Source organism: Salvelinus namaycush, chromosome 3 (assembly GCF_016432855.1).
Source record: "Salvelinus namaycush isolate Seneca chromosome 3, SaNama_1.0, whole genome shotgun sequence".
Lineage (NCBI taxonomy): Eukaryota > Metazoa > Chordata > Actinopteri > Salmoniformes > Salmonidae > Salvelinus > Salvelinus namaycush.
The window spans coordinates 60,679,504-60,706,405 of NC_052309.1; the positions used below are offsets into that span (position 1 = coordinate 60,679,504).

General features: G+C 45.1%; 2 protein-coding genes across 3 annotated transcripts in view; both read left to right on the plus strand.

Annotated features, from left to right (window-relative positions):
• Nucleotides 1-63: 63 nt before the first annotated feature.
• Nucleotides 64-5,879, plus strand: LOC120033958 (2',3'-cyclic-nucleotide 3'-phosphodiesterase-like). 2 transcript variants are annotated; one of them, XM_038980368.1, is made up of 4 exons: nt 64-202; nt 1,682-3,173; nt 3,287-3,414; nt 4,349-5,853. In XM_038980368.1, the coding sequence occupies exons 2-4, from the start codon at nt 1,715-1,717 to the stop codon at nt 4,811-4,813; spliced, it is 2,052 nt and encodes a 683-aa protein (XP_038836296.1). In that variant the 5' UTR covers nt 64-202; nt 1,682-1,714; the 3' UTR covers nt 4,814-5,853. The 2 variants fall into 2 exon arrangements, with proteins under 2 accessions (XP_038836296.1, XP_038836288.1); XM_038980360.1 differs by having other exon boundaries at nt 65-202; nt 1,695-3,173; nt 4,349-5,879.
• A 3,915-nt stretch (nt 5,880-9,794) lies between these two features.
• LOC120033928 (ATP-citrate synthase) overlaps nt 9,795-26,902 on the plus strand; it is a 30,222-nt gene continuing 13,114 nt past the window's right edge. Inside the window, exons 1-11 of the mRNA XM_038980334.1 lie at nt 9,795-9,962; nt 14,961-15,140; nt 18,551-18,673; nt 21,049-21,111; nt 21,484-21,674; nt 22,979-23,058; nt 23,917-24,047; nt 25,365-25,483; nt 26,071-26,269; nt 26,380-26,497; nt 26,663-26,817. Coding sequence (XP_038836262.1) covers nt 14,982-15,140; nt 18,551-18,673; nt 21,049-21,111; nt 21,484-21,674; nt 22,979-23,058; nt 23,917-24,047; nt 25,365-25,483; nt 26,071-26,269; nt 26,380-26,497; nt 26,663-26,817 — 1,338 coding nt within the window. The 5' untranslated portion in view covers nt 9,795-9,962; nt 14,961-14,981. The remainder of the gene's footprint in view (nt 9,963-14,960; nt 15,141-18,550; nt 18,674-21,048; nt 21,112-21,483; nt 21,675-22,978; nt 23,059-23,916; nt 24,048-25,364; nt 25,484-26,070; nt 26,270-26,379; nt 26,498-26,662; nt 26,818-26,902) is intronic.

The following is a 26,902-nucleotide window of genomic DNA, read 5'->3' on the forward strand; positions in this document are numbered from 1 at the left end:
GAGCGGGGGCGCGCAAACGATAGGAAGCACCCCACCCTCAAGAGCACTAAGCCTTGCGCGTGCTCAAGAGCCCGTAGTTTCCGTTTTCTTTCCTAGTGTTGGGGGCAGATTTCTGCGCGGAGCGCCGACTGTCCTCTGCTTTCCAGCTTTGAAAACGCTTAAATTGCAGAGTCAGCGGCATACTCCTGACACAACAGGCACGGTAAGAAACCTCCGTCGGTAATCTCGCCCCATTCATATCAATATGATAGTTAGCCTAAATAGCCCGATTAGAAGCTGCTGTCATATAGTACGATCTTGGAACTTGACAGAAGTTATCAAAATCTCGCTTTTCAGACAAATCAAATTTCTTTAGTTCTGAAATAGGCTATCGCTGTTGTTCAAACGTGGCATCTGAGTTTGTACATGACATTGACACGCTGATTTGTTTTGTCTGTAGAGTGGTGATTGCATTGCAGCCACTCCCAGTTTCATCATTTCATTGTTACATGGTAGTAGCCGAGTTTACACCGTCGCACTAAAAACATTCTCATCTGACCACCTATTACTGAAGATTCACTCACCATAAATATTGGCTTTTTGATGTGCTGTTTCGAATGTCGTTTGTTTCTTGGTAAACTTGTCTAGCCTGTATCGGGATGACCACGCTTTAAGAAAATATTTTTTAAATCGAATTTCACGAACATATAGGCTATTGCGCCACTGACCGTCTGTTACTAAAAAATATATAACTTCTACATACTTTCCTTGGCGGTTTTTACAAATTTATTTTTATTCAAGTGCGTTTTTAAAGCGGATATACGAGTCCTTGTCCACACAAAAGGCTGGTATAATCAGTCGCAGGTGTTAATTTCTCACCCCGGCCTAGTCGTCAGAGGCTGAGCACACGCCGCTACTTTTTGTTAGGCAATCCTGCATAGCCTATATCTGAATCTCGCTCATTAATCGACCTAATTCAGTACCAAATTGCTGATGCATATTTTTTTATTTATTGGTTTTATGGATGAATGTTAATGCATTCTAATTGACTCTCGTTTCCCAATTACGTTTTCCCCACCTACATGTATCATGCAGATAGTTCAAGCCGATTATGTGGATGTTTTGAGGATTCAGAGCCCATGAAGGCGTGCATTACACACACATCCTCGTCTCACATACCACTCCAAAGATGCCAGCTGTGCTTAAACCATTTAGTAGTCAGGTCGATAGAGCCAAGCCAACCACCCAATGCCTTTATCACTTTGATTTATTACTCCGAATAATCTGATGTCCAGGCCGCAAACCGGCGGAGGCCTTGCCCACAATGAGCTCTGATTCGGCAGGACTCCACAGAGGAGACACAGAGAAACCGCTGCAGTACAGTAATTATATAAGGAGAGTCTGCTGCTCCCTATACCTCTCTTATTAGAAATTCCAAAATAGATAATTTGACTCCCTCCCTCAGAAAGTGAAAGGTGGTATCCCAAATCTTTGCACAAGGGAAGATTTGTCAGATTTATACTTTTTTTTAATTTTTTTTTACAGCTTGGAGTTTAAAGGAATTCCAGCACCATTTCATTGTTTATGCTGTACAGTTTCAAATATTAAGTTCCTGTTTTCCAAGTATTGAATTTGTATGAGTTTCATTTGTATCATTATTATTGCATGTATTTTCAGGATGCAAATCTTTTGTCTAAACCAGTGTTTATCATTAGGTCCATTGAGGAACCCAGATATGGATGCTGAGCAGAACCAGGTGTTGGACACCGCATCAGAGACTCGAGAGCAACAGGAGACTGGAGCAGGAGACTGCCCCCAGTCACAACTCGCCTCTCCAATAGATCCTGCAGAATCACCAGTGAATGTGCAAGAAGTGGAGCGTTTGCCAGATATGGTGACAGAATCAGGAATGTCAGAAGAAATGCAAGAGACGGCGCCCAAAGCAGAAAAATCACCAAAGAAAATGTCTGAATCTCCTGAGAAGGTTCCAGAGACATCTACAGAAGTTGTGACTAAAGCAGAGAAGTACCCAGAAAAACAACCAGAACTAGAGAGCTCAACAAAGGTCTCTGAGTCAGCTACAGCATTGTACTTGGAACCAGAAAAAATCCAGACCACAGAGCCTGACAAGCAGCCAATGCCAGAGAAAACACCAGAGCCTCTGCCTTTAGATGAGCCTCTAGCAGAGAATAACATTGAAACTGCGCCAGAGAAAATGGCTGAACCCGTCCCAGAGGCTGTTAAACTGTCTGAGCAGGCAGCACCCGAGCCTGTCACACAGCCAGAATCTGAGGACGTGAAACTGCTCAAACCAGAAGAGAAAGAGCCTGAGGAATCTGAGAAGCAGGCAGAATCTGGGATTGTGTTGGCGGTGGTGCCAGAGATGTCAGCGGAGCCTAAAACTGTAAAAGAAGTGGAGGCAGACAAGCAGACCGAAATTGTACTGGAACCAGAGCCAAAGAAACCAGTAGAGGCTGAGACTGTGATGGAAGAGAAACTGGTAGAAGCTGAAATTGTAAAAGAAGTAGAGTCAGAGAAACGGGCAGAAGGTGATGCAGTGGAGCAGCAGAAGGCCGAAGTTGTCGAGCAGATTCCCGCTCCTGGCACCCTGTCTTTCGCCTTCCTGGAGCATGAGCTGACCAAAGCCACACTTCGCACCTCTCGCACTCTAATCATCCTCAGAGGCCTCCCCGGCAGCGGCAAGAGCCTCTTGGCACGTGCTATTGCAGATAGCTACCAGGGTCTCTGCACTGTCTGCTGTGCTGATGACCATGGTGTGAAACCGGAGAGTCCAGAAGCATCGGCAGATGGGTACAAGGCTTTTGACGATGCTGTGGTAGCCTGCTGCAGTGTAGGAACATCTGCTCAAGTGATAGTGGTGGATGACACCAACCATACCCATGATCGGCTGGCCCGCCTGGGGGAGGTGGCAGAGCAGCACCGGCTGGTGGCCATGTTTCTGGAGCCCCGCACTGAGTGGAGCAGAGACTTGCCACAGCTGGTCAAGAAAACTCAGCGGGGGCTAGAGGAGGCCCAGATCCAGGCCATGAAAGTTCCTCTTGAGGAGACGTCCCTGCCCCTTTTCTTTGGCTGGTTCCTTCTCCCTGGCATCCAGGACAAGGTCAGGTGCACGTCCATGGATTTCCTGAAGACACTGGACACTCTTGAGGCCTTCAAGAAGCACTTGCCTGACTGTGAGTACAGCACAACGGTCTTGTGATGCACACACTTCCATTGTTTATCTGAATCTGATTTTAGTCTCTTGAGCTTGACTGCGACAACTGAGCTTGCTTTGTTTTTTTTTCAGTCACTGTTGAGGCTGAGAAAGAGGTGGACCTGGAGCAGTATTTCCAAGCCAATGGCACTCTTCATTGCACTACCAAATTCTGTGACTATGGCAAGGCTGAGGGAGCCAAGGAATATGCAGATAAACCAGTAAGTCTGAAAGAATATTGAACAAAAATATAAAGTCAACATGCAACAATTTCAATGATTTTACTGAGTTACAGTTCATATAAGATAATCACTCAATTGAAATATATTAATTTAATCCCTAATCGATGGATTTCACATGACTGGGCAGGGGTGGAGCGGTGGGCCCACCCACTTGGGAGCCAGGCCCAGCCAATCAGAATGTTTCCCCCCATAAAATGGCTTTGTTACAGAAAAATACTTTTCCGTTTCATCAGCTGTCCAGGTGGCTGGTCTCATACAATCTCGCAGGTGAAGAAGCCGGCTGTGAAGTTCCTGGGCTGCCATAGTTACATGTGGTCAGCGGTTGCGAGGCCGGTTGGACGTACTGCAAGATTCTCTAAAATGATGTTGGTGGCTTATGCTAGAGAAATTAACTTTAAATTCTCTTGCAACAGCTCTGGTGGACATTATTGTAGTCAACATGCCAATTGCATGCTCCCTCGAAACATCTGTGGCATTGTTGTGATACAACTGCAAATTATAGTGGCCTTTTGTCTCCAGCACAAGGTGCACCTGTGTAATGATCATGCTGTTTAATCAGCTTCCTGATCTGTCACACCTGTCAGGTGGATGGATTGTCTTGGTAAAGGAGACATGCTCACTAACAGGGATATAAACAAATGTTTGCACAAAATGCATATGGATCTTTTATACAACTCATGAAACATGGGACAAACTTTGCATGTTGCATTTATATTTTTGTGTCGTGTATATTGTTGATGGGAATTATTTGTCAAATGCAACCTCATCCTATTAACCCATTATTTACCACACAACTCATATTGGCCTTGTTTTATTAATTTAAAATCTGATGACCAGTGCATTGTTTAAATAATGTATTTTCACTTTTCAGGGGATCCATTTTGAAATAACCCCTCTTCTTTTCCAACTCTAGGCCATTAAAGAGTTGTATGGCTCTGCGTTTGAGCTGTCCCTCAGTGCCCTCTTCGTCACACCTCGCACTGTTGGTGCCCGGGTTTCACTCTCTGAGGATCAGTTGACCCTGTGGCCTGCCGACGCTGAGAAGGAGGCAGTGTCTGTAGTCCCGGCCGCCGCCACCCTGCCCGCTGGCAGCCGTGCCCACATCACCCTGGGCTGTGCGGAGGGCGTTGAGCCACAGCAGACGGGCTTCGACCTGCTGGAGATCCTAGCGCTGCAGCAAGAGGGTCAGGAGGGAGAGCTGGTGGAGGAGATGGAGCTCGGCTCCCTGACCTACTACGGCAAGGGGAGGTGGCTGCTCAGTCTGAGGGAGCCCGTCTCCGCCCAGGCCTGCTTCTCCAGCCTCTACGGGCCCAAGAAGGCCGACTCGACCAAGAAAGACGGGGACAAGAAGAAGAAGCAAAAGTGCACCATACTGTAAAGGAGAGGTGGAAGGTGGTGATGGATGGCTCGGGATGAGTGGCGTACTAGTGTTCTGATTTGTCTGTGGGGAAGTTTGTGTGTTTGTGCTACTTTTGGGGTTTGGGAGGCGTCTTGGATATCCCACCCCAAATTCACAAGCTGTGTGCCTTTCTCTCTTGCTTTGCTGCACAACCCAAGAGGCCTTTAAACCACAGTTTAGGTCAAGCTTAGCATCTTGTTCGGTGTCTTGTCATGCGTTTTAGTGCCATAGATGCAATTGGATAGGATTTCTGAAGACAAGGCCTGATTTCATGGCTCAGCTGCGGTTTTGGCAGATGTAGTACTGCTTCTCCTAGTACCGCTTCTCCCCGTTTGACCACTATTTTCCCTACTCAATTCACGTCTAACACTATATACAACCCCTTCCGCATATGTCAGTGTTAAGCATTTAGGTGTTTTCATGTTTTGTGTGAGTGGCTCAAATAGTGTGTTCATTGCATGCCAGGTTTAGCAGATGCAGTTCTAGTCATGACTTAGCTTGTTCGCAAAATAAGTTGCGCATCTATTTCAGTCATTTCCTGTGGTTTAGCCCTGCCATGTGTTTGTGCATTAGTATGTTTGGTACGAAGGAAAGAGCTGGGTAACTTCATAAGTAGCTCATGGGCCAAAAAGGGTGTCTGTATGCTTGATTGGATGTGCTGAACTGTGAATGTCATTCTTAGAGGCCATTCCTAATTAACTCTTTTTGCACGATGCTGCAGAAATCAAAGGGAGAATGCTGATGAATGTGCAGTTTGTTTCATTAGCTGGCACTTACTTGGTACTTATCAAATGCTGTGAAACCAAGGCCACAATTCTGTAGTATAGGAGACTGCAGCCTGGGATCATCCCTCTTTCTGTCCGTTAGTTTTTGCATGTCAACTTGTATGTATCCACTGTCTGTTCATGACTGATGTGTAGGTTTCTTAGGGCAAAGCCATGCTTGTTTAGTTCTTCCAATGAGTCACTATTTTTGCACATGTTTTGTACACTTAATAAAATAATTTGCTTTGCGCCAAATATTGTCTAATGCATTGTGTACTGTTATACCCTGTTCAAGACTGTTCCCTTGTCTGTACACCAGTTGTGTGGCATGTAAATCTTGGTGGGGCAGGTGGGATTCATGCCAGCAAAGCCACAACACTAAACAATACATTATTTGCACTATACCACTGCTACACCTGGCTGTCAGCGGAGCCTTGTCTGGCAGCGAAACAGTTCCTTCACCCTCATTTACTGCCTTTAAAAAAAACTAAACTGTAATGAGTGACTTATTTAATAAACAAATGTGGTTTCTACTGATAATTGAGATGTACAAACTATGGCATAAGGGGACGACAAGAAGATTAGAGGCAAGCCGTCATTTCGATAAAGACATGCGCAAGCTAGGACGGACATCAACTATTTGTTCAGCACTTTTGAAATGTACAGTGACAATTCAGAACATGGGCCAGTGCTCTCCCTGTACACAGTCAGAACTGTAGCATAAATAAAGACTGCATATAAGCAGACAATGAAAGCTCTTACAATATTTGATTACATTTCTCAACAGGTTATAGGCTACATGTGCACCAAGTCAGAACAGGAGGTGAAAATAGACCATTATTAGGGTGAGGCACATGGGCTACTAACAGCTTACTACACAACATACACTTAGTATTACTTTCTTAGCTACAGTATACATATCTCCCTGGCATATTACATTTATGCAGCAGCATACAAGACATTTTTGGACTCGCTTTGTGCTGTGCTCACTTGAACAGGAAGGTGGAGCGGCGGTCCTTCGTGGGCAAATTTTGTCATCAAAGTCTGGCGTTCTCTGGATTTATGGTGCTTTCAAGACAACTGGGAACTCAGGGGAAGAAAAAATAGTTGAATCATGATGACGTCAGGGATCTTCAGGTCGTAGCTCCAGAAAGAGGCCCGAGTTCCCGATTTACAATTCGAAGTTGGATGAAAATTCAAAACGTGTTTTCCCAGTCGTAGCTCGTTTTTCCAGAGTTCCCAATTGTCTTGAACTCACTAAAGTCGGATTTTGCAGTTTTGAGCATGGCATAAATCATGCTTGATTGACAGCATGGCCAATGTTGAATGTTTATAATTTTGAACTAGGAAAAGAGACCCTTAATCTTAGACTTGGGACCACACAACTACAGCCACTCCACTGAATAGCAGGCGAATGATTGCTTAGCAATGCTTGCAGTTAGCCACTGATTCCTTCCAAACCACTCATTGTTGAATTTGCGATTTCCATCGGCCATTTATGTCCAATGGCCGATGAGTAACGATACGTTGTATCTATAATTTCTCTTCATTATTTCTCTTCATATGACAAGGATTAAAAGGATATGCCAGTAGATTGTCGACTTGATTCATGATGACTGCTAGCTAAGATTTTGAAAGTATGAAGTTGAATGATGATCAGTCCAATCAAAGCTACTGTAGATATAACATGATTTGACATAATTTTATCTGTGGCCAATGAGCTTGAGCCTTCTTGGATGGGCACTTCTAATGTAACTCTATGGCAGCATCCAAGGGGCTAGAATTTTAGAGCTCTACCCTTAGACATGGCGGTGACGTAGTGTCCACATGAGTGACAGCATACTGAGCCAATCACGGCGCAACGCTCCGTATTTTCTGCTGGCTTGCCCCACCACCACAGAAAGCACTGAGCTAGGCTGAAACACCTGCATTTTGGAGCCGCCTTACTCAAGAAAAGAAAAAAGAGACCATGTTTGTATGCGACTTTATTAACTCAATGATATATATTTTTTTTTACATTGTTTGCAAACTGATATGTGACATGTATTAATGCCAAAATAACATGCAAAACAGGCAAGCCCCCCCCAAAAGATATATATTTTTTTGGTGCTAGGTGCTAAAAATGTGGGGCTGCCCTGAATGACGGGTCGCCACTGCTGCACACCCATTTTAACAGTTAGGAAGCTATTGACTATTGACACTGTACAGTAAGACTCAGCCATTTTGTTTGTAGATGGAAAAGTTGACCAGCAGATGGCACTCAGCCTCCGGATACTATTAGTACAATGTATGAAGAGAACATGATCTGAAGTATATTTCTCATCAGGCCAGTCAATGTTTGAATCTCCCAAAACTGAAGTGGCGTACTGGTTGGATCCACTTTTGAAGAAGTGTATCCAAGGCCAAAGGCTCTCGAACACCCCACTACAACACACACAATCCTACCTTCGTTACATTTGATTCTGGAGAGGCTCTGAGTTGAATGACCCAATTGTCAGACTGTCTAGTGGTGCGCCATCACCTCCCATTGCACCATATTGCACCACCACTGTGCAAGTTTTGATATCAATCATTTACACACCGGTGTGTATGAGAGAAAGAATTGCAACTCTTACCAAGGTCTGTATTGCCAGCTGCACTAGACTGAGGATTACACACACTGACTGTACAGGGCACTTGGCTCATCTGACTAATATGATGCAAATGAGTCTGGCTCCTTCCAAATGAAATTGCTCCACCTTGAAACGGTCTGATTTTATTACACATTTGAATGTATCACCCGGGTTCTGTTCGTCATACTATAATGAACTATCTATCCTAGAAAATATATTGCATTGGTTAGACAGCCATTCTGCTGGTGTTTACAAAAAAAAATTGTTAGCGTTATTTTATTTGGAATTTGTTTATTTGTGCACAAGACAATACAAAACAATGTGATGAGAGTTAAAAAGGCAAGCGATATGTGCATGTGCAGGATAGGTAAAAAATGATTATGACCTGGGATCCTTTGGACTTCCCTACCCTAAACTCTAACATTAACCCCTTACCCTAACCATAACCATAACCCTTACCTAACCTTAACCCTTAACCATTTTCAAATTCAACTAAAATCGGGTTTATATATACACTAGATGATACATTTTGGGCGTTGTTTTGAAGCCACCTTGCCTCCATCTTGGCACTCCCCCACGGTTTTAAAATATATTTTGGAAGCTATAAAATGCATTTATTAATGTCTACACTCGTTTTGCCACATTTATTCTATTAAAGACACCTTAATGCATACTTTTAAATGATATTATGTGAGCTAAACATACAAAATATATATATAAACATTTCCTTAAAGTATTTTTTTTTAATGACTAATGTTACTGTCCCCACTACAACTAAAACATATACTTAAATACATTCTATTCTCTTCCTTTAAAACACTTAATTGAAAAAGAATTCAATGTATTCCTATGGAGGACTGCTCCTACTAGGGAGTGCCAATATGACTGACCGGCGGCTTCAACGCCTCTCAATGGCCAAAGACATAGCATCAGCAATCCATGGTTCGCTTTAAATGCATCATTGGACGTCTCAAGGATGTCAGATTCCACAGAGCTCCAAAAAACTCCGAGGTGCATAAGGCACCTCCCCCTTTCCGATATTACTCGAACAAAATAAACAAACAAAATGGTATCCTGATTAATCAAACTCAGAAGCAAATAGTTTGGGATTCACACAAATAAAAATACCAGGGGTAAAAAAATGCACACTACTGCAGTTTGTACAATTTACTTGAAGGCCACTGAATGAAAATGCCTTTGGTGAATCATTGGCTACATGTTTATGTATTTATCTATATATGTCAAGGCCAAGAGAAACAGGAAAATATAAATAGCCTTAATGTAGATGGACTTCAGTTCACTGGTGCCAGAATGTACTCAGATTATAAACGTTTAGTCTAATTGAAAAAGGGAGACAATTTTACTGTCTTTTATACATGATCGTGTTATTCTATTCTGATTGGCTACAGTACTAAACAGACAATACCAGCCAATCAGTGTCCTACAGTTGAACAGTGTAGTCGTTTCTTTTAACGACAGGTGGGCGTGAGCGTTATGAAGCAACAGCCACGGGGTGGTGTGACCCAATCAGAGAGCAGGGATATCAGCCAAGTCTATCGTCAGATAGGAAGAGGGAAGAAAACTGAGAACCCAGAAGTGAAAATCAGTGGTCCACGCCGACAGCCAAACGACAGATAGAAGGAGCAGTTAGCAGAATTATTGCCGGCTCATATCGTTTCACAACCCGAAACGATCCAAATCTTCTCAACAGAAAACCTGGGAGATCTTTTCCACAACTCTCAAGATATAAAGGTGAGATAAATCTATATCTAGATTTATTTGGATGTTTACAGATTGCAAAGAGTAATTGAAAGCTGACTTGAAAGTTACATAAAGTAGTGTAACATGCGCAGTAAATAAAATTAAAAAGCTGACACAAATAAAGTGTGTGTGTGTGTGTGTGTGTGTGTGTGTGTGTGTGTGTGTGTGTGTGTGTGTGTGTGTGTGTGTGTGTGTGTGTGTGTGTGTGTGTGTGTGTGTGTGTGTGTGTGTGTGTGTGTGTGTGTGTGTGTGTGTGTGTGTGTGTGTGAGAGAGAGTAAGGGAAAGAGAGAGAGAACGAGTTGAACTGGTCAATCAACAGTAGCAGTCTTGGCTTCATAAAGAATGAAGACATTATGAAAAGTGTTATTGTGGCCACGGCTTAGTTTACTATAGTTTCTTTTAAAATGTGTCGACTCATGGGCCGTGGCATGTTTATTTGTTTTCGAAAATGTCCGTATTACCCTTAATGTAGTTATTTATTGCCATTTAATCATTTTCACCTATTTCATTCTGTTAGAATGGAAATCATAATGAATGAATCATTTATATTTAACCTTCATTTAACTAGGCAAGTCATGTCTTTGGCATGGCATGTCTTTGACTAAATCAAATCAAATTTGATTGGTCACATACATATGGTTAGCAGATGTTATTGTGAGTGTAGTGAAATGCTTCTGCTTCTAGTTCTGACAGTGCAGCAATATCTAACAAATAATCTAACAATTCCACACGAACTACCTAATACACACAAATCTAAGTAAAGGAATGGAATATATACATATAAATATATGGATGAGCAATGACCGAGCGGCATCGGCAAGATGCAATAGATGGTATAAAATACAGTATATACATATGAGATGAGTAATGCAAGATATGTAAACATTATTAAAGTGGCCAATGATTTCAAGTCTGTATGTTGGCAGCAGCCTCTCTGTGTTAGTGATGGCTGTTTAACAGTCTGATGGCCTTGAGATAGAAGCTGTTTTTCAGTCTCTCGGTCCCAGCTTTGGCGCACCTGTACTGACCTCGCCTTCTGGATGGTAGTGGGGTGAACAGGCAGTGGCTTGGGTGGTTGTTGTCCTTGATGATCTTTTTGGCCTTCCTGTGACATCGGGTGCTGTAGGTGTCCTGGAGGGCAGGTAGTTTGCCCACCGGTGATGCGTTGTGCAGACCGCACCACCCTCTGGACAGCCCTGCGGTTATGGGCTGTGCAGTTGCCTTACCAGGCGGTGATGTAGCCCGACAGGATGATCTCAATTGTGCATCTGTAAAAGTTTAAGAGTTTTAGGTGACAAGCCAAATTTCTTCAGCCTCCTGAGGTTGAAGAGGCGCTGTTGCGCCTTCTTCACCACACTGTCGGTGTGGGTGGACCATTTCAGTTTGTCCGTGATGTGTACGCCGAGGAACTTAAAACTTTCCACCTTCTCCACTGCTGTCCCGTCGATGTGGATAGGGGGGTGCTCCCTCTGCTGTTTCCTGAAGTCCACAATCATCTCCTTTTTTTTGTTGACGTTGAGTGAGAGGTTGTTTTCCTGAAACCACACTCCGAGTGCCCTCACCTCCTCCCTGTAGGCTATCTCATCGTTGTTGGTAATCAAGCCTACTACTGTTGTGTCGTCTGCAAACTTGATGATTGAGTTGGAGGCGTGCATGGCCACGCAGTCATGGGGGAACAGGGAGTACAAGAGGTGGCTGAGCATGCACCCTTGTGGGGCCCCAGTGTTGAGGATCAGCGAAGTGGAGATGTTCTTTCCTACCTTCACCACCTGGGGGCCGCCCGTCAGGAAGTCCAGGACCCAGTTGCACAGGGCGGGGTTCAGACCCAGGGCCTCAAGCTTAATGATGAGCTTGGAGGCTATTATGGTGTTGAATGCTGAGCTGTAGTCAATGAACAGCATTCTTACATATGTATTCCTCTTGTCCAGGTGAGACAGGTCAGTGTGCAGTGTGATGGCAATTGCATCGTCTGTGGACCTATTGGGGCAGTACGCAAATTGAAGTGGGTCTAGGGTGACCGGTAAGGTGGAGGTGATATGATCCTTGAAGATTCTCTCAAAGCACTTCATGATGACAGAAGTGAGTGTTACGGGGCGATAGTCATTTAGTTCAGCTACCTTTGCCTGAGGTTTTCTTTTTAAGTCAATGTTCAAGTGATCATGCTTTTTAATAAACTTGGAATCAGATTCATAGAGAATTTTAATTGACACAAATCATGCATTATTAGTCCACTCTCAAAACACAGCTCTTGCTTTTTTGAAAGCACTTCCTTGCTTTCCCCAAGTTCATTAGTCCCGACGGATATCTTCTCTAGCAGGCAGACAGATGCTTCTTTAAATTTTTGAAGCACTGAAGTGTTTTTGTAATTTCTACCTGTCAGACCCAGGTGCAGATGTTTTGGTGGTGTTGTCGTATAAAGGAAGGCAATCTGGAGGTGTAGGGGACCTGGCCAGGTTAAGGTTAATTGCATTCTGACTTCAGTGCTGTGAAAGACAGTGCTTTTCACCGAAACAGAATTGATCAGAATTTCTGATGAGAAGAAGCCTGTGTTTCTGCTGTAGGTGTCAGTGGTTTTGATAAGTGTGTGTGATAGGCATATTTTCTGGTGTGTGTGCCTTCATCCGTGTGTGTTCGTGTGCCTCATCTAGCAGTCTACAAGCGTTGCGCTTCAACCGCTCTTGATCAATGTTATCCGTGCTGGATCATTTATGTTGGCGAGGAGGGGTGATATTTCATAGCGCTGACAAGCCGCTAGCAGAGAGGAAGTAGACAGATCTACTGTAGTGAGTCGGTCTCTCCTCCCATCCAGTGTTTATATTGGCCTGGGACCAGAGCTATAGTGACTCAGGAAGAAGAGAAGAGTGATCAATACTGAAGATGCTCCAACACCACCTCCATTCATTTATCTAATCAAGGGCTAGCAGGGCAGCAACCCAGAGCAAAGCCTTCTCTGGTAGATACCAGGGCTCTTTATCGGAATTTAATTGTATTTTACCCCCTTTTTTGTGACATCCAAATACGATCTTGTCTCGTTGCTCCAACTCCCCAACGGGCTCTGGAGAGGCGAAGGTCGGGTCATGTGTCCGCCGAAACATGACCCGCCAAGCTACGCTTCTTAACACCCACTTGGGACCGGACCCCAGGCTGTAGTGACGCCGCAACACTGGGATGCAGTGCATTAGACCACTGCGCCACTCGGGAGGCCACAGGGCTCTTTATCTGATGAAGGACACAGAGAGCAAGTTGACTGGGTGGTCCATCAGTGCAAGAATACTGAAGAGCAACTTTGTTGTTTTATTGTCAATTTCTTAGTAGTAATATTACGGAGACTAGTGACTGAGTGGGTTTGTATCAGCACAGTAATAGGACACATTTCTCATCATTGATATCCATCTGGTCTGTGGTAAAAACAATGATAAAGCTCTGCCTAGTGAGTGTAGCAGGAAACCAAGGCCAGATCAATAACAAAATAATTGCCACATTGTGCTGGCGGAAGGAAAGTGAGGGGGGGGGGCTGGGGGATAATGAGGGGGCAGGGGGTGTGGTGGAGGATGGGGGTTGGTCACGTTTGGTACTGTGAGTCTGGACATCAAAGTACCACATTCTGCTGTATAATGACCAGAATCATGTCTTCATGATTAATGAACATTTAATTTTCAAATCCCAATATATTGACTGTTCTGTTGCAGAGGCAACATAGTGAGTGATTTAAAGGCCTTTCTAGGTTGACTGACTGACGTGGTCCCAGTAGACTAGGCATTTGAAACTGAGTTTGTCCCATTTAGCATATGGCTTCATTTTAAGCCAGCAGGAGGATGCCCGAAAGGGTCACAACCCTTGTCTTTGCCATGAAAGGAAAACAACATTCGATTTACACATCCGATTGGGTTTTGGTGTTTTTGCTTAAATTCTATGTGCAAATTTCCCCCTCAAACTTCAGCGTTTTCACAATAATTAAATGTTCATTAAAGAATGATCAAATCCTTTGTCCTGACCCTCTCTAAATATCTCATTTATGATTTTTATACATGTGTGCTGACAGACAGCTGCCTTTGATAGTCTCTTGGGAATATCCCTAGTATGGCGTTCCGGGTCACTACGTCATACCAGGACGACCCTTCACCCGTTACAGGGTTTATACACGCGACCATGACATCATAGCAGTCTGACAATCAGGCTTATCTTGTTTGTGTATGAGACTGCACGTCTGACACTGACACGTCTCACAATGTGTAGTTCATAGTAGAGAGTCCTCTCCTTCGGGAGTGATGTCCTTTACCAGCGGTTTATTCCTCTACAAACAGTGACCACACCCTTTATTCAGTAGCAGTAGGTTCAAGGCGTGTCTATATGTGTGGGTGATTGTTTCTCTGTGTTTGAGACGGCAATGCATCAGCCTCTCTAAAGGTTGTTTAGTCGTCTGAATGATTGAGGGTGTTTCGTGTGTCTGGTTTTTGTCCTCTACACAAACTCCAGGCCCCCTCTCTGTGCTGTCTCTGGTGATTAAAGCTGTGTGCCTGTCTCAGGGTTCACCTGATTTTGTTTGAGTGGCAGCCAGATGAGGGCTCGTTACTCCATTAGAGTGCCGATCCTAGACCTGGGCTAATCAACTTAGCCTCAGCATCACTGCCTGCATGGACAAGGTATTTTTTTTAGCTGGGCCAATAAAGGATCGCATACTGAAGAGATGACGGGGCAGATCCTACAACATAGATAGAGGCCTCTGATCTGCAGTTTGTGTGTAAATGAATAGCTCACTATATACCATAATTATCATGTAAGAGGCTGCTGTTGTTAAAGGTAGGCCTATCCTCTCTGATGTGTCATATTTGGGTACATAACTAGAATATATTATACTTAAGCTAGTCACCCTGTACTGGTATGCACTTGTGGTTATAATCGGGTTTACCTAATCTCTCTCTCTCTTGCTTTTGACCTGTCTCTCTCTCTCTCTCTCTCTCTCTCTCTCTCTCTCTCTCTCCTCTCAGACCACTGTTCTCTGATCTACCATGTCGGCCAAAGCCATCTCGGAGCAGACAGGGAAGGAGTTCCTCTATAAGTACATCTGTACATCTGCAGCTGTCCAGAACAGGTTCCGCTATGCCAACGTGACGACTGAGACCGACTTTGACCGGCTGGCACAGGACCACCCCTGGCTGCTCACTGAGGTAAGGAATAACTGACCCATCGAAGGCCCATTTTTAGAACCAAATACCGACCTAGTACCTAGGTCTTAACAGCAGCTCTTATGTCATTCAATCACCAATGGTCAATGGCACGACTGTCTTTTCAGACATCAACTATTTCTTCATAAGGATGACTGACCCATGCAAGGTTAAATGTTTGCTCAAAACAAGGATTATATTACATTGCAGTCAGTAGATTGTTTGGCCACATTTATAGTCATAAATCTGTCTCCATGACTATCACAGCAGCCACCTTTCCTGACTGCAGCCTGTGTGAAATGCTCCATTTTTTTTTTTTTGCGGACACAATCACTTAGGGTAATGGAAGAGTAGAGTGGTCTCCTGGCTCTCGTTAGGACCCTAACGTCCTGGCTAGCAGGCCCATCTTCATTCTAGCCACTCTTCTGGCTGTAAAACGTGAAGTCAATGTAGAGGAGAATGAATATCCGCATCGTCATCGGAATGTATCAGGAGGAATAAAAAGTGACATCCACAATGGGAGGAGACACTCTCTTTAAGAGCAATCATAATTACCTCAGAGATGGAGGATGGAGGAGGAGGAGTGGGAGAAAGAGGGGTCTAATAGAATTACAGGATGACTCATCTCCCAGGGTAAAATATATCTCTCTCTCTCCTCCTGTCTCCCGGGCAGTCTGCCTGTCTCACTCAGCTGGGAGGCTGTTTTGGTGCTTCATCAAGTCGAATGCAGTGAGGTATGGAAGGGTGGAGGAGGATGAGGAGAAGGATAGAGGAGGGCAGGTGTAGGCCCCGATACACATGAACCGATGTGACAGGATTGATTAGGAAATTACATTACCGTTCACCCTGGGCCCTCTCTGCCTGGTTTTACTGGCAGCACTCCAGAGGATAATGGCTCAAGTCTCATAGGTCACTTCTCTCTTGATCTCTGATTGACCCAAGAGAGGTAGCAGCCAGGGGGAGGGGGGAGGATGGAGGAATGGAAGGAGGGACTGAGAGACTGATGATAAACAGCTTCTATATCCAGGCCAACAGTGTTGAACAGTCACCACTACCATAGTCACTGTTACTAGCCGGTTACCACCCGGTACTCTACCCTGCACCTTAGTGACTCCTGCCCTATGTACATAGATTGATTGAACACTGGTCACTTCAATAATGTTTACATACTGTTTTACCCACATCATATGTATATACTGTTTTCTAGTCAAGGCTTATCCCCTATAACTACTGCTGTACACACCTTTTCTATTCATATACTGTCTATATAGTGGGCTCCCGAGTGGCGCAGCGGTCTAAGGCACTACATCTCAGTGCTAGAGGCATCACTACAGACCCTGGTTCAATTCCAGGCTGTATCACAACCGGCTGTGATTGGGAGTCCCATAGGGTGGCACACAATTGGCCCAACGTTGTCCGGGTTAGGGTTTGGCCAGGGTAGGCCGTCATTGTAAATAAGAATTTGTTCTTAACTGACTTGCCTGGTTAAATAAAAATATATACAGTACCAGTCAAAAGTTTGGACACACCTATTCGTTCCAGGGTTTTTCTTTAATTTGACTATTTTCTACATGGTAGAATAATAGTGAAGACATCAAAACTATGAAATAACACATATGGAATCATGTAGTAAGCAAAAAAGTGTTAATCTAAATATATTTTATATTTGAGATTCTTCAAAGTAGCCACCCTTTGCCTTGATGACAGCTTTGCACACTCTTGGCTACTTTGAAGAATCTCAAATAGATTTTGATTTGTTTTTTGGTTACTACATGACTTTTGACTCCGCTGGACCAGACAGGACAGGCAAAAAGTGCTCTTCACTGACGAGTCACGGTTCACCAGAGGTGATGGTCGGATTTGCGTTTATCGTCGAAGGAATGAGTGTTACACCGAGGCCTGTACTCTGGAGCGGGATCGATTTGGAGGTGGAGGGTCCGTCATGGTCTGGGGCGGTGTGTCACAGCATCATCGGCCTGAGCTTGTTGTCATTGCAGGCAATCTCAACGCTGTGTGTTACAGGGAAACATCCTCCTCCCTCATGTGGTACCCTTCCTGCAGGCTCATCCTGACATGACCCTCCAGCATGACAATGCCACCAGCTATTCTGCTCGTTCTGTGTGTGATTTCCTGCAAGACAGAATTGTCCGTGTTCTGCCATGGCCAGTGAAGAGCCCGGATCTCAATCCCATTGAGCACGTCTGGGACCTGTTGGATCGGAGGGTGAGGGCTAGGGCCATTCCCCCCCAGAAATGTCTGGGAACTTGCAGGTGTCTAGGTGAAAGAGTGAGGTAACATCTCATAGCAAGAACTGGCAAATCTGGTGCAGTCCATGAGGAGGGATGCACTGCAGTACTTAATGCACCTGGTGGCCACACCAGATACTGACTGTTACTTTTGATTTTGAACCCCCCTTTGTTCAGGGACACATTATTAAATTTATGTTAGTCACATGTCGGTGGAACTTGTTCAGTTGATGTCTCAGTTGTTGAATCTTGTTATTTTCATACAAATATTTACACATGTTAAGTTTGCTGAAAATAAACGCAGTTGACAGTGAGAGGACGTTTCTTTTTTTGCTGAGTTTATATAGACAGGTGTGTGCCTTTCCAAATCATGTCCAATCAATTGAATTTACCACTGATGGACTCCAATCAAGCTTTAGAAACATCTCAAGGATGATCAATGGAAACAGGATGCACCTGAGCAAAATTGAGTCTCATAGCGAAGAGTCTGAATACTTATGTAAATAAGATATTTGTGTGTTTAAAAAAAGAAAAAAAGAATACATTTGTAAAAATGTCAAAATACCTGTTTTCACTTTGTCATTATGGGATATTGTATGTTGATTGAGGAAATGTTTTTATTTGATACATTTTAGAATAAGGCTGTAACAAAATGTGGAAGAAGTCAAGGGGTCTGAATACTTTCCCGAATGCACTATATATAAAATATTCCAGACTCGTTCTGATATTTATTTATTTTTACTTTTTTTGCAATATGTGTGTGTTACTGCACTGCTGGAGCTACAAACACAAGCATTTTCGCAGCACCTGCGACAACATCTGCAAATCTGTGTACGCTACCAATAAACGTTGATGTGAGGGACGACCCGGAAACCTACCTCCTGATCTACAGATCTAGTTCTGATCAAGATGGGCCTCAAATGCTGAGGATGTGAAGTGTGTAAATGGTACCTGAAGTGAACTCGCCCATATGTGCCACACACAAATGTCATCGTCGGCATATAACCTGTTATCATAAACAACAAATGAGCAATTTGTTAATGTGAGGCTAACTACGTTATCCTGTCATGGGTAGTCTAGTCTAAGGATGATCACTGAATCAGTCACTTATGTCCATTACCCTGGTGTTGTGATGCTAACAGTTTGACCGTGTTGTCTGTTCCCTAGCGGCTGGTAGTGAAGCCAGACCAGCTGATCAAGCGTCGGGGGAAGCTGGGACTGGTAGGTGTCAACCTGGACCTGAAAGGTGTCCAAGAGTGGCTGAAGACCCGCCTCATGAGCGAGACCATGGTAGGTTATTGTCCCCCCCCCCCCCCACACACACACACACATATAGATAGATAGATAGATAGATAGATAGATAGATAGATAGATATAATACAAAAACACACACACCAAGTCATCCTGAAGTGGATCCTCCAAAATACAGTGACTACAGCTAGGTTCAGGCCCATTCCTGGTCATGCACGTTGAAACCCATCTCCCGCAAGGCTCTTCAGTCGGCACCGTAGTGAACTCTTTCACTCTGCTCACTGTTTACGCTGTCTCCTGCAGAACATCTGGTTCCACTCAGCCCTCCCTTTTCTCTTATTTCTCTCTTCATCCCCTCTTTCCCATGCCCACTCGTACTACCCATCCAAGTTAAGTGTGTTTGTTTTGATGCATGTTAAACTCTGCCTCCAGAGCTGCACAGATTGCTAATGAGCTCTCGGTCAGGTGCTAGTCAATCAAGCCAGTCAGCCGAGAACGGAGAGTCCTGCCTGTGAGTAAACGGGTTTCAGTGTAAGCCGAGCACGCTACAGTAGGTCCGTCACTCTGTGTGCCACTTAGATGTTTGTGTGCTTCATAAACCATGGGCTATGCGAGGGAGTGAGTGTGTGTGCGCGCGTGTGTGCGTGCTTGCGTTAGAGGTAGGCAGCTGTGGGCTGCTGGGTAGATCACTGGCCAGACATTTTAGATGAAAACGTCAGTCGCTGCTGGAGACCATCAATGAGAAATACATGAATTCACCGTTTTTAAGATGGCGTCTATCTGGATTAATCATTTTCTTTCGACTGGCTTGAACAGCTGTTGCTGTTAATTTAGAATCTGGTTAACTTGTTACAGTTATAGGACATGTTTCACAATATGCTGTGTGTTTTCATTGCTTAAATGTGTTTTTGGGTAGCTGTATATGGGATAGTTAGTGTGTTTGTATTTATTACGGATCGCCCTTAGCAGCAGCTACTCTTCCTAGGGTCCAGCAAAATGAAGGCAGTTATACAATTTAAAAAAACAGTACAATACATTCACAACAGATTTCACAACACATTAAGTGTGTTCTTTCAGGCCCCTACTCTACTACCACATATCTACAACACAGAATCTGTGTGTGTGTAGGAAGGTGCTTGTGCAGGAAGGTGCTTGTGCAGTAGCTGGATATTGAGATTAGAGGGTGGTACTGGGTATTATGCTACAGTATGTGTTAGTTATTTGTGTAAGTGAATGACATTCTGTAGTGTGTGTGTGTGTGTGTCTGAAAGAGACAGGGTTGTGTCCGGACTAGAGAGAAGAGGTGGGGTAGAGTTCAGTAACTGTGAGCAATTTAGGCTGTCGGCTCGACTTTTTGTTCTCGCTCTCCTCTCACAACCCATCACTCTGTTTCTCGGCAGTTTACCAAATCACTATTCCCAGAGGTTGAGATGACTCCTCGTCTGGCTATTTCCCCCAGTCTTTGACGCCATGGCTTCCCTCAGTGATAGGGTGTAACCAGGATAGTTCATGTGTTTCCAGGCGAATGGGTGTGAAAATGTCAGTGGTTATTATGCATCATATCAGTTGAATTGACCCCTTTTTTGGTCACTACTTTAAGTTTGTGTAAAACATCAATCATGTTTCACCTTCCTACTTTATTATTATTATTAGTTTTTTAATTTTTTGAGCTTCTTAATCAATATATTCCTCCAACCTTTTCGTCCCTCTCTTCCGCCGTCTCCTCCCTCGTTCTCTAGGGAGCAGTGAGAGAATCGGTATGGAGATTATTTCAGTTTAGTTTGGCCTCAGCTCGTCTTTAATCAGATGGCCTCTTTTCTCCCTTCATCGTCCCTCCCTTTTTATTCCATCTCTCGGAAATGGCAACCTTCTCCCGGGCAGTCTCTGGTTGTTTTATGCGTGGGGACCTTTTAACACAGGCAGTGTGACAGCCAGCTAAATGAGCTCTCATTTCACCTAGGACTATACTAGACTGCTGCTCTGTGTGGACGTCATCCTCTGTCAGTTTGGGCCTCCCTTTTTTCAGGCTTTATTCAACGACACTTTCTTGTCCCGTGGCCTGATTATTTAGTTTGTGTCTGCTCTGTGGCCACTTTGTGTTCACTTTGGGGCCTTGCGGTGTGTTCCTTCATACCTCCCTCTCTCGTTTTCTCCCTCTCTCTCTGCTTCTCTCCCTCGATTAGTCCTGAGGGCGTACCTGTAAACAAGTGCATTGTTACGTTGTGATGGATCCTCCAGACTCGCTACAGCTGGCTCAGAGTAATAGTCATTATAGCATTGTAGTCTCCTGTGGGAATTAATGATGGTTTTGCCAAATTAAATGCTGCCTTTTCGCTCCATCAATTCTCTATTTCTCCCCCAACACAATTGTCTGTCTGTGAGCTTCTAAATAAGTGCTGTATGTGTTTTCTCAGGTGGGAAAAGCAAAGGGGATCCTGAAGAACTTCCTCATCGAGCCATTCGTAGCCCACAAGCAGGTGAACTATCTACGTGATGCGATTTCTCTAGTCTAGCTACCTCACAGAGGACTGCAGCCGAACAGGTTTTCCAACTTACTTTAATTTTATTCATGAGTTGTGTGAGATACTGCACCTTCGCTAAACAGTACGTCAAATCTCAAGGAGCGGCTTTAAAGGGATAGTTCGCCCAAAAAAAACGATACTTTAGTATTTTATTCATTAGTCCACTGTTAATGCCATCCCAAACAGTGATGCATGTCAGCAGACAAGTTGTCAAGATTGAGCACTTTAAGTACAGAACCAAAAACTGTGATGAAGATAGTTTTGGCTTCTATGACGTACACGTCTCTGGTTGTCTATAACTGACCTGTTTGTCTCCCTATCCCTCAGGAAGAGGAGTTCTACATGTGTATCTACGCCACACGGGAGGGCGACTACCTGTTGTTCCACCATGAAGGAGGGGTAGACGTGGGGGATGTGGACGCTAAGGCCAGTAAGCTTCTGGTAGGAGTGGACGAGAAGCTGACTGAAGACGCAGTGAAGAAACAGCTCCTGACCCATGTCACTGCGGACAAAAAAGAGTGAGTGGCGCGAGACAGTGCATTCATTTCAAAACGGATTTCTACTTTGTAAGAGAGAGAGAATTTGCACGCTACAATAACAGGATACTGGATCAATTTTATTAATATTTATGGGTGAGAACCTCATTCATTCTGAGGTAGTGAAGTGGAGGGTTAGAGAAAGAACATGATGTTGTTGTGTAAAACTAAAGCTGGCTGGCAAGCAATGGCAGCACCACTCACTACAAAACACAGAGAGGGGAAAGCGATGGGGAGGTACTCTGTGATAATGCAGTAATGCTGGAGGGAGAAAGAGGAGGAGGGAGGTGAGTTCCATTAGAGAAATGACAAACTCCCTCCACCACGAGCTCGCCTTTGTTCGATCATCCCCCTCCTTTCATCCCCCTTAGCCTTATTCTGAGCACGTTCCTGGAGCCTGACGTTTATTTTGATGGGTGTGATACAGTGACCCTCCCAACTCCCCCCTCCCTTCGCTTGAAACAGCTCTCTGTGAAGGCAGGCAGGGCCTGGCTGGGCTCACCACGGTCTCGGCTGACATTGAGGAAGATGGCTCTGCACTGTTCACCCACCCTCACCCTCTTCCCTCCTTTGGATCCACGAACGGAGCAGTGGGCCTAGCCCCATCAGAACCTGTCGGTAGGAGATGAGCTTAGTCACTGTGGGTGCAATGTGTCGGGCCTGACCCCCTCACTCCCAGAGGCCAGGGTTCTGCTGGCAGCTAGAGTAGCCCTCCTGACAGACAGGAGACTGACGTGGTCACAAGGCCACAGAGCTGCCTGCACAGCTGACAGACAGGAGACTGACGTGGTCACAAGGCCACAGAGCTGCCTGCACAGCTGACAGACAGACACAGGCAGGGAGAGAGGAATAAATACTGCCCCCATCACAGCCCTTCACCCATCTGTTTTGACAGGAGGAGGCGGGAGTAAATTAGATGTTTCCTTCATTGTAGCGAGGCTCACCGGCTAATTTGCAGGTGCAGTGGAAAAGAGCTGGCTCCTCCTCCAACACTGCCTCCACCCCTCCCTCTTTCCCTCACTTCTTCGTTGTTAATGTTGGCTCTGGTTTTTATGGATTTAGTGCTATATAAAGGGTGTGACTCACTGTTTAAAAGGAAAGTGTTATCACTCAGGGAAATGAATTAGAATGAACAGTCAGTTGGCAGATCTTCCACTGAACCACAGTTATTTCCCTGCACATAATAAGGACGAGAAAGGGTCTGTCTGCGTTTTTAGGGAAAGTTAAAAGGTCAAGGTGTAGCTGTAAAACAGTTGAACTTGTTGGCTGGTTATTTCTTCCTGCAGGGTTCTGGCCAGCTTCATCGTTGGACTGTTCAACCTGTACGAAGACCTGTACTTCACCTACCTTGAGATCAACCCACTGGGTAGGTCCTGTCATCCAATCCTACCACAACCAGCACTCCTACCAACCTCCTACCACAGCCTGAACATGATGCTCTGAACAGCTCCCTCATCCAGACATACACTCACAGCCTCGTCATTTTGTCAGAGAACTAAGAAGTTTGAGGGGGGGGGGGGGGGGGAATAAAGATCTAACGGAATCTAAAAACATCTCCTTGTAGGAAAACGTATAGAGGAGCCGAAGTTCATTACACCATTCTAATTCTGAGGGGGGGAACTGGTTCAATAATTCATGTTCCTGCTGTTTGATGACTGCAGTGTGTTTATCAGGGTGTAATTGGTCCTCAGTACCAGGTTATATGCCCCGTGGCAGCTGTTCCTGTGGAGGGGAGAGGACTGGGGCTGCTGAGACCTCCCCTCCTGCTTTGATGTCTCCCCCACACCCCCTGCCTCTCCAATCTCCCCCTCCTGCAGTGTGAGTAGGGACTAGGGAGGTTAGGACGCCCCCTGGGGGTGTACATGGTCCTCTCTCATTCCCCCTGTGTTCTATTTTAGAGATCACCCCCGCAGTGGCACTGCTGGAGACGAGCAGGTTTCTGTGGAAACTAAACGAACGAACACACAGTGTCAGTGTTTATCTAAACAAAACCGTGCCGTTTCCAACCATACCTGATCTCAGAACAAATCCACTTAGGTAGGATGGAAGCAGTGAGGTACAGATGGAGAGCAGTACTCTGACTCAATCACAGTGGAAGAACCCAAGTGAATATCAATAAGAGGATGTGGTTCTTTGCCTTCTGTATTTAACCCTACAATGCCCCGGGCTAACGTGCTTCATTTGCCTTCCACGTTGTGTCTCTCTCTCCGTTTCCTTCTCTCAGTGGTCACGAAGGATGGCGTGTTTGTGCTGGACATGGCGGCTAAGATCGATGCCACGGCGGACTACCTCTGTAAGGCCAAGTGGGGCGACGTGGAGTTCCCTCCACCCTTTGGCAGGGAGGCCTACCCTGAGGTGAGGACAATCACCTGACTGCTAGCCAGAGGCTGCTATGTCCATTTTGTTACATAGAAGGAACTAGAAGGATAAGGTCAGTTCCAAGGAAGTCATAATATATTATACAATCGCTTTACAAGTAATTGTGTACCTGAGTTTGGGTCAATTCGGAAAGTAAGTCCAATTCAACATTTTCCTCATTGAAAATGAGAATTTGAATTTCAGTGTACTTCTGGAATTGAAATGGATTTGACACTAACCCTGATAAAGACTTGACATATCTTTTCAAATAAGCCTCCACCTAAGTTAATCTGCAGAAAAATCACAGATGTACATGCTGTATCGGTTTCCTCATGAGTTATTTTTGCTGACTAGATGCACACCTGTACAGTGATAAAGGTTTCCGTTCCTTCCGTGACTATTTTATGAGTCCTCTGGCTGTCCCAGCTACGGAGAGGGATGTTGATCAGGAAAGGGACTGGGGGAGGTGACTAGCACAGCGAATAATCAGCCTTGACTCATACTGAGTTAGTACCTTATCTCCATGGCGATACCATAGCACACCCCAGTAGCGACGGTCGTCAGGGTGGAGGGCTACAGGGACAACAGGGATGTAGTGACCTCATTAGATGTTATGATTCTATGCTTAGATATTCTGTAATTTGTCTCCGTTTCTATGGCCCAGTCTAGATTTAAAATGTTAGACCAGTGTTTTGTGTCTTTATTGATTTAATTGGCTTGTGTTTTGATAGTTGTTTTTGGCAGTATGGTTAATGGTCTCTGTGTGTGTGTGTGTGTGTGTGTGTGGCTCTGGTGGGTCTGAGCTGCTTTGAGACCGACGGTCTGTCTGGGTGCTGTCGGCACCAGACGGGCCCGTTTTAATTGGGCTGCTGTCAGTCTGGGGTGGAGCCACGTTACCAGCGGGGGCCTTTGATTGGGTGTGTCCCCAGCTGTGTCCCTCGCTGTCGCAAACAACCAGCTCTGATTGGCAGCAGGCTTACTGCCTGGACATTCTATCTTCTTTTCCCAATAGTATCAGAAATGTGTGTTTCACCACACAGGAACATCCCACATGAGCAGGTGCACATAATTAAAAAATAACCTGAGGAGAAATACTCATATTTGAAAGTGTGGACCTGGGCTACCAGAGATGTTTATCCTCTGTCGTTGAACCAGGATAAAATGAGTTTGAAAGGGAAACGACATGAGTGGATTATTACAGCCTAATGAAGTGGTGCTCAAACTGATGTCTGGCCTGATTACCGCTGCAATCAGGAAACCCTGCACTCCCAATACCACTGGACCTTCAGCTAACCTCCCCTTTGGCTCTTGCAGGAGGCCTATATTGCAGACCTGGATGCCAAGAGTGGTGCCAGTCTCAAACTCACCCTGCTCAACCCCCGGGGAAGAATCTGGACCATGGTGGCAGGAGGAGGGGCTTCCGTTGTCTACAGGTAGAGTCACCAATCACAATGTCTCAACCTCAGCCATGCGTCGTCACCTCAGCATGCCAAACAATGTTACTAACAACATGTTTGGAGTTTCTCTCAACACTCCCATATTCTTTCATGGCCCTGTTAGCTTAGTTTCTGGCTGGCTCCTAGGCTACGCTGCTGCGGTTGTAATTGGGTTCAGCATTAGGAGACTGCACCAGCTAGTGACGCAACAATCAGATTGATGGCGCAGCCGAGACCAGACGCTGCTGCTTGTTCTGCAGAGAGCTACATGAGATCATCTTAACGAGAGCCTGGAGAAATGAGGAGCCTTCTGTCTGTCAGGGGCATTAGGCGTAACGTACACAGACACACCTACTGTGACTGAATGCTTCTGTGGATTGGAGTAGTGTCTGTTTGTATAGATTGTTTTAACAGTGTGTACAGACTGGGAGAGAGAGACTTGGTTGATATAATTCAACTTTCACAATGCACTACTATACTGAATGTACAGTATACTGGAGATGTTTTCTTCAGGTGATTGTGTGTATTGTCCCTGCACCCCTGTGTTTGTGTGTTTTTTATCCAATGGGATCCCTCCTACACAGTGACACCATCTGTGACCTGGGCGGAGTTGACGAGCTGGCCAATTACGGGGAGTATTCAGGAGCGCCCAGCGAACAGCAGACCTATGACTATGCCAAGACCATCCTGTCTCTGATGACCCGCGAGAAACACCCTGACGGAAAAGTCCTGATCATCGGAGGAAGCATTGCAAACTTCACTAACGTTGCAGCCACATTTAAGGTAGATGTAAAAATGTATCCACAGAGCTGAACACGATATCTGAAGCAATTGTGATTTAGATTCCCCTTAGGGTTAGGCTACTCTGAGATCCTCTCCTGTCTCTGTTCCAGGGCATTGTCCGAGCCATCAGGGACTACCAGGGCCCCATAAAGGAGCATGAGATCACCATATTTGTCCGCCGTGGGGGCCCCAACTACCAGGAAGGCCTCAGGGTCATGGGCGAAGTGGGTGAGTAGCTCCACAGTAAATAAAAGTACCTTTAGCAAGAGATGTTCATGGTCTTGTATTTCTGCCTAATTTCCTCTGTGATGAATGTCAAGCCAATGCTATTTTTAGCTTTGATTGACACACTCAACCTTCTGAGGACATTCTGTGTGTGCCATGTTTCCACAGGTAAGACTACTGGCATCCCCATCCATGTCTTCGGCACAGAGACTCACATGACTGCCATTGTCGGCATGGCGCTGGGCCACCGACCAATACCCAAAGAGCCTCCCGTCGCCGCCCACACCGCCAACTTCCTGCTCAACTCCAGTGCCAGTTCATCGGTAGGTTACACTGGGCCTATAATTAGTTACAGGGCAATTCTATCACTTTTCAATGCGGTCAAAAATGTGATGTTGCTGTTTTTTA

Excerpts from the sequence above, each read along its gene's own strand:
- LOC120033958 (XM_038980368.1), top strand. The coding sequence starts at position 1,715 with ATGGATGCTGAGCAGAACCAGGTGTTGGACACCGCATCAGAGACTCGA. Across the intron at positions 3,174-3,286 it reads CAAGAAGCACTTGCCTGACT|TCACTGTTGAGGCTGAGAAA; the intron begins GTGAGTACAGCA and ends TTTTTTTTTCAG. Across the intron at positions 3,415-4,348 it reads AGGAATATGCAGATAAACCA|GCCATTAAAGAGTTGTATGG; the intron begins GTAAGTCTGAAA and ends TTCCAACTCTAG.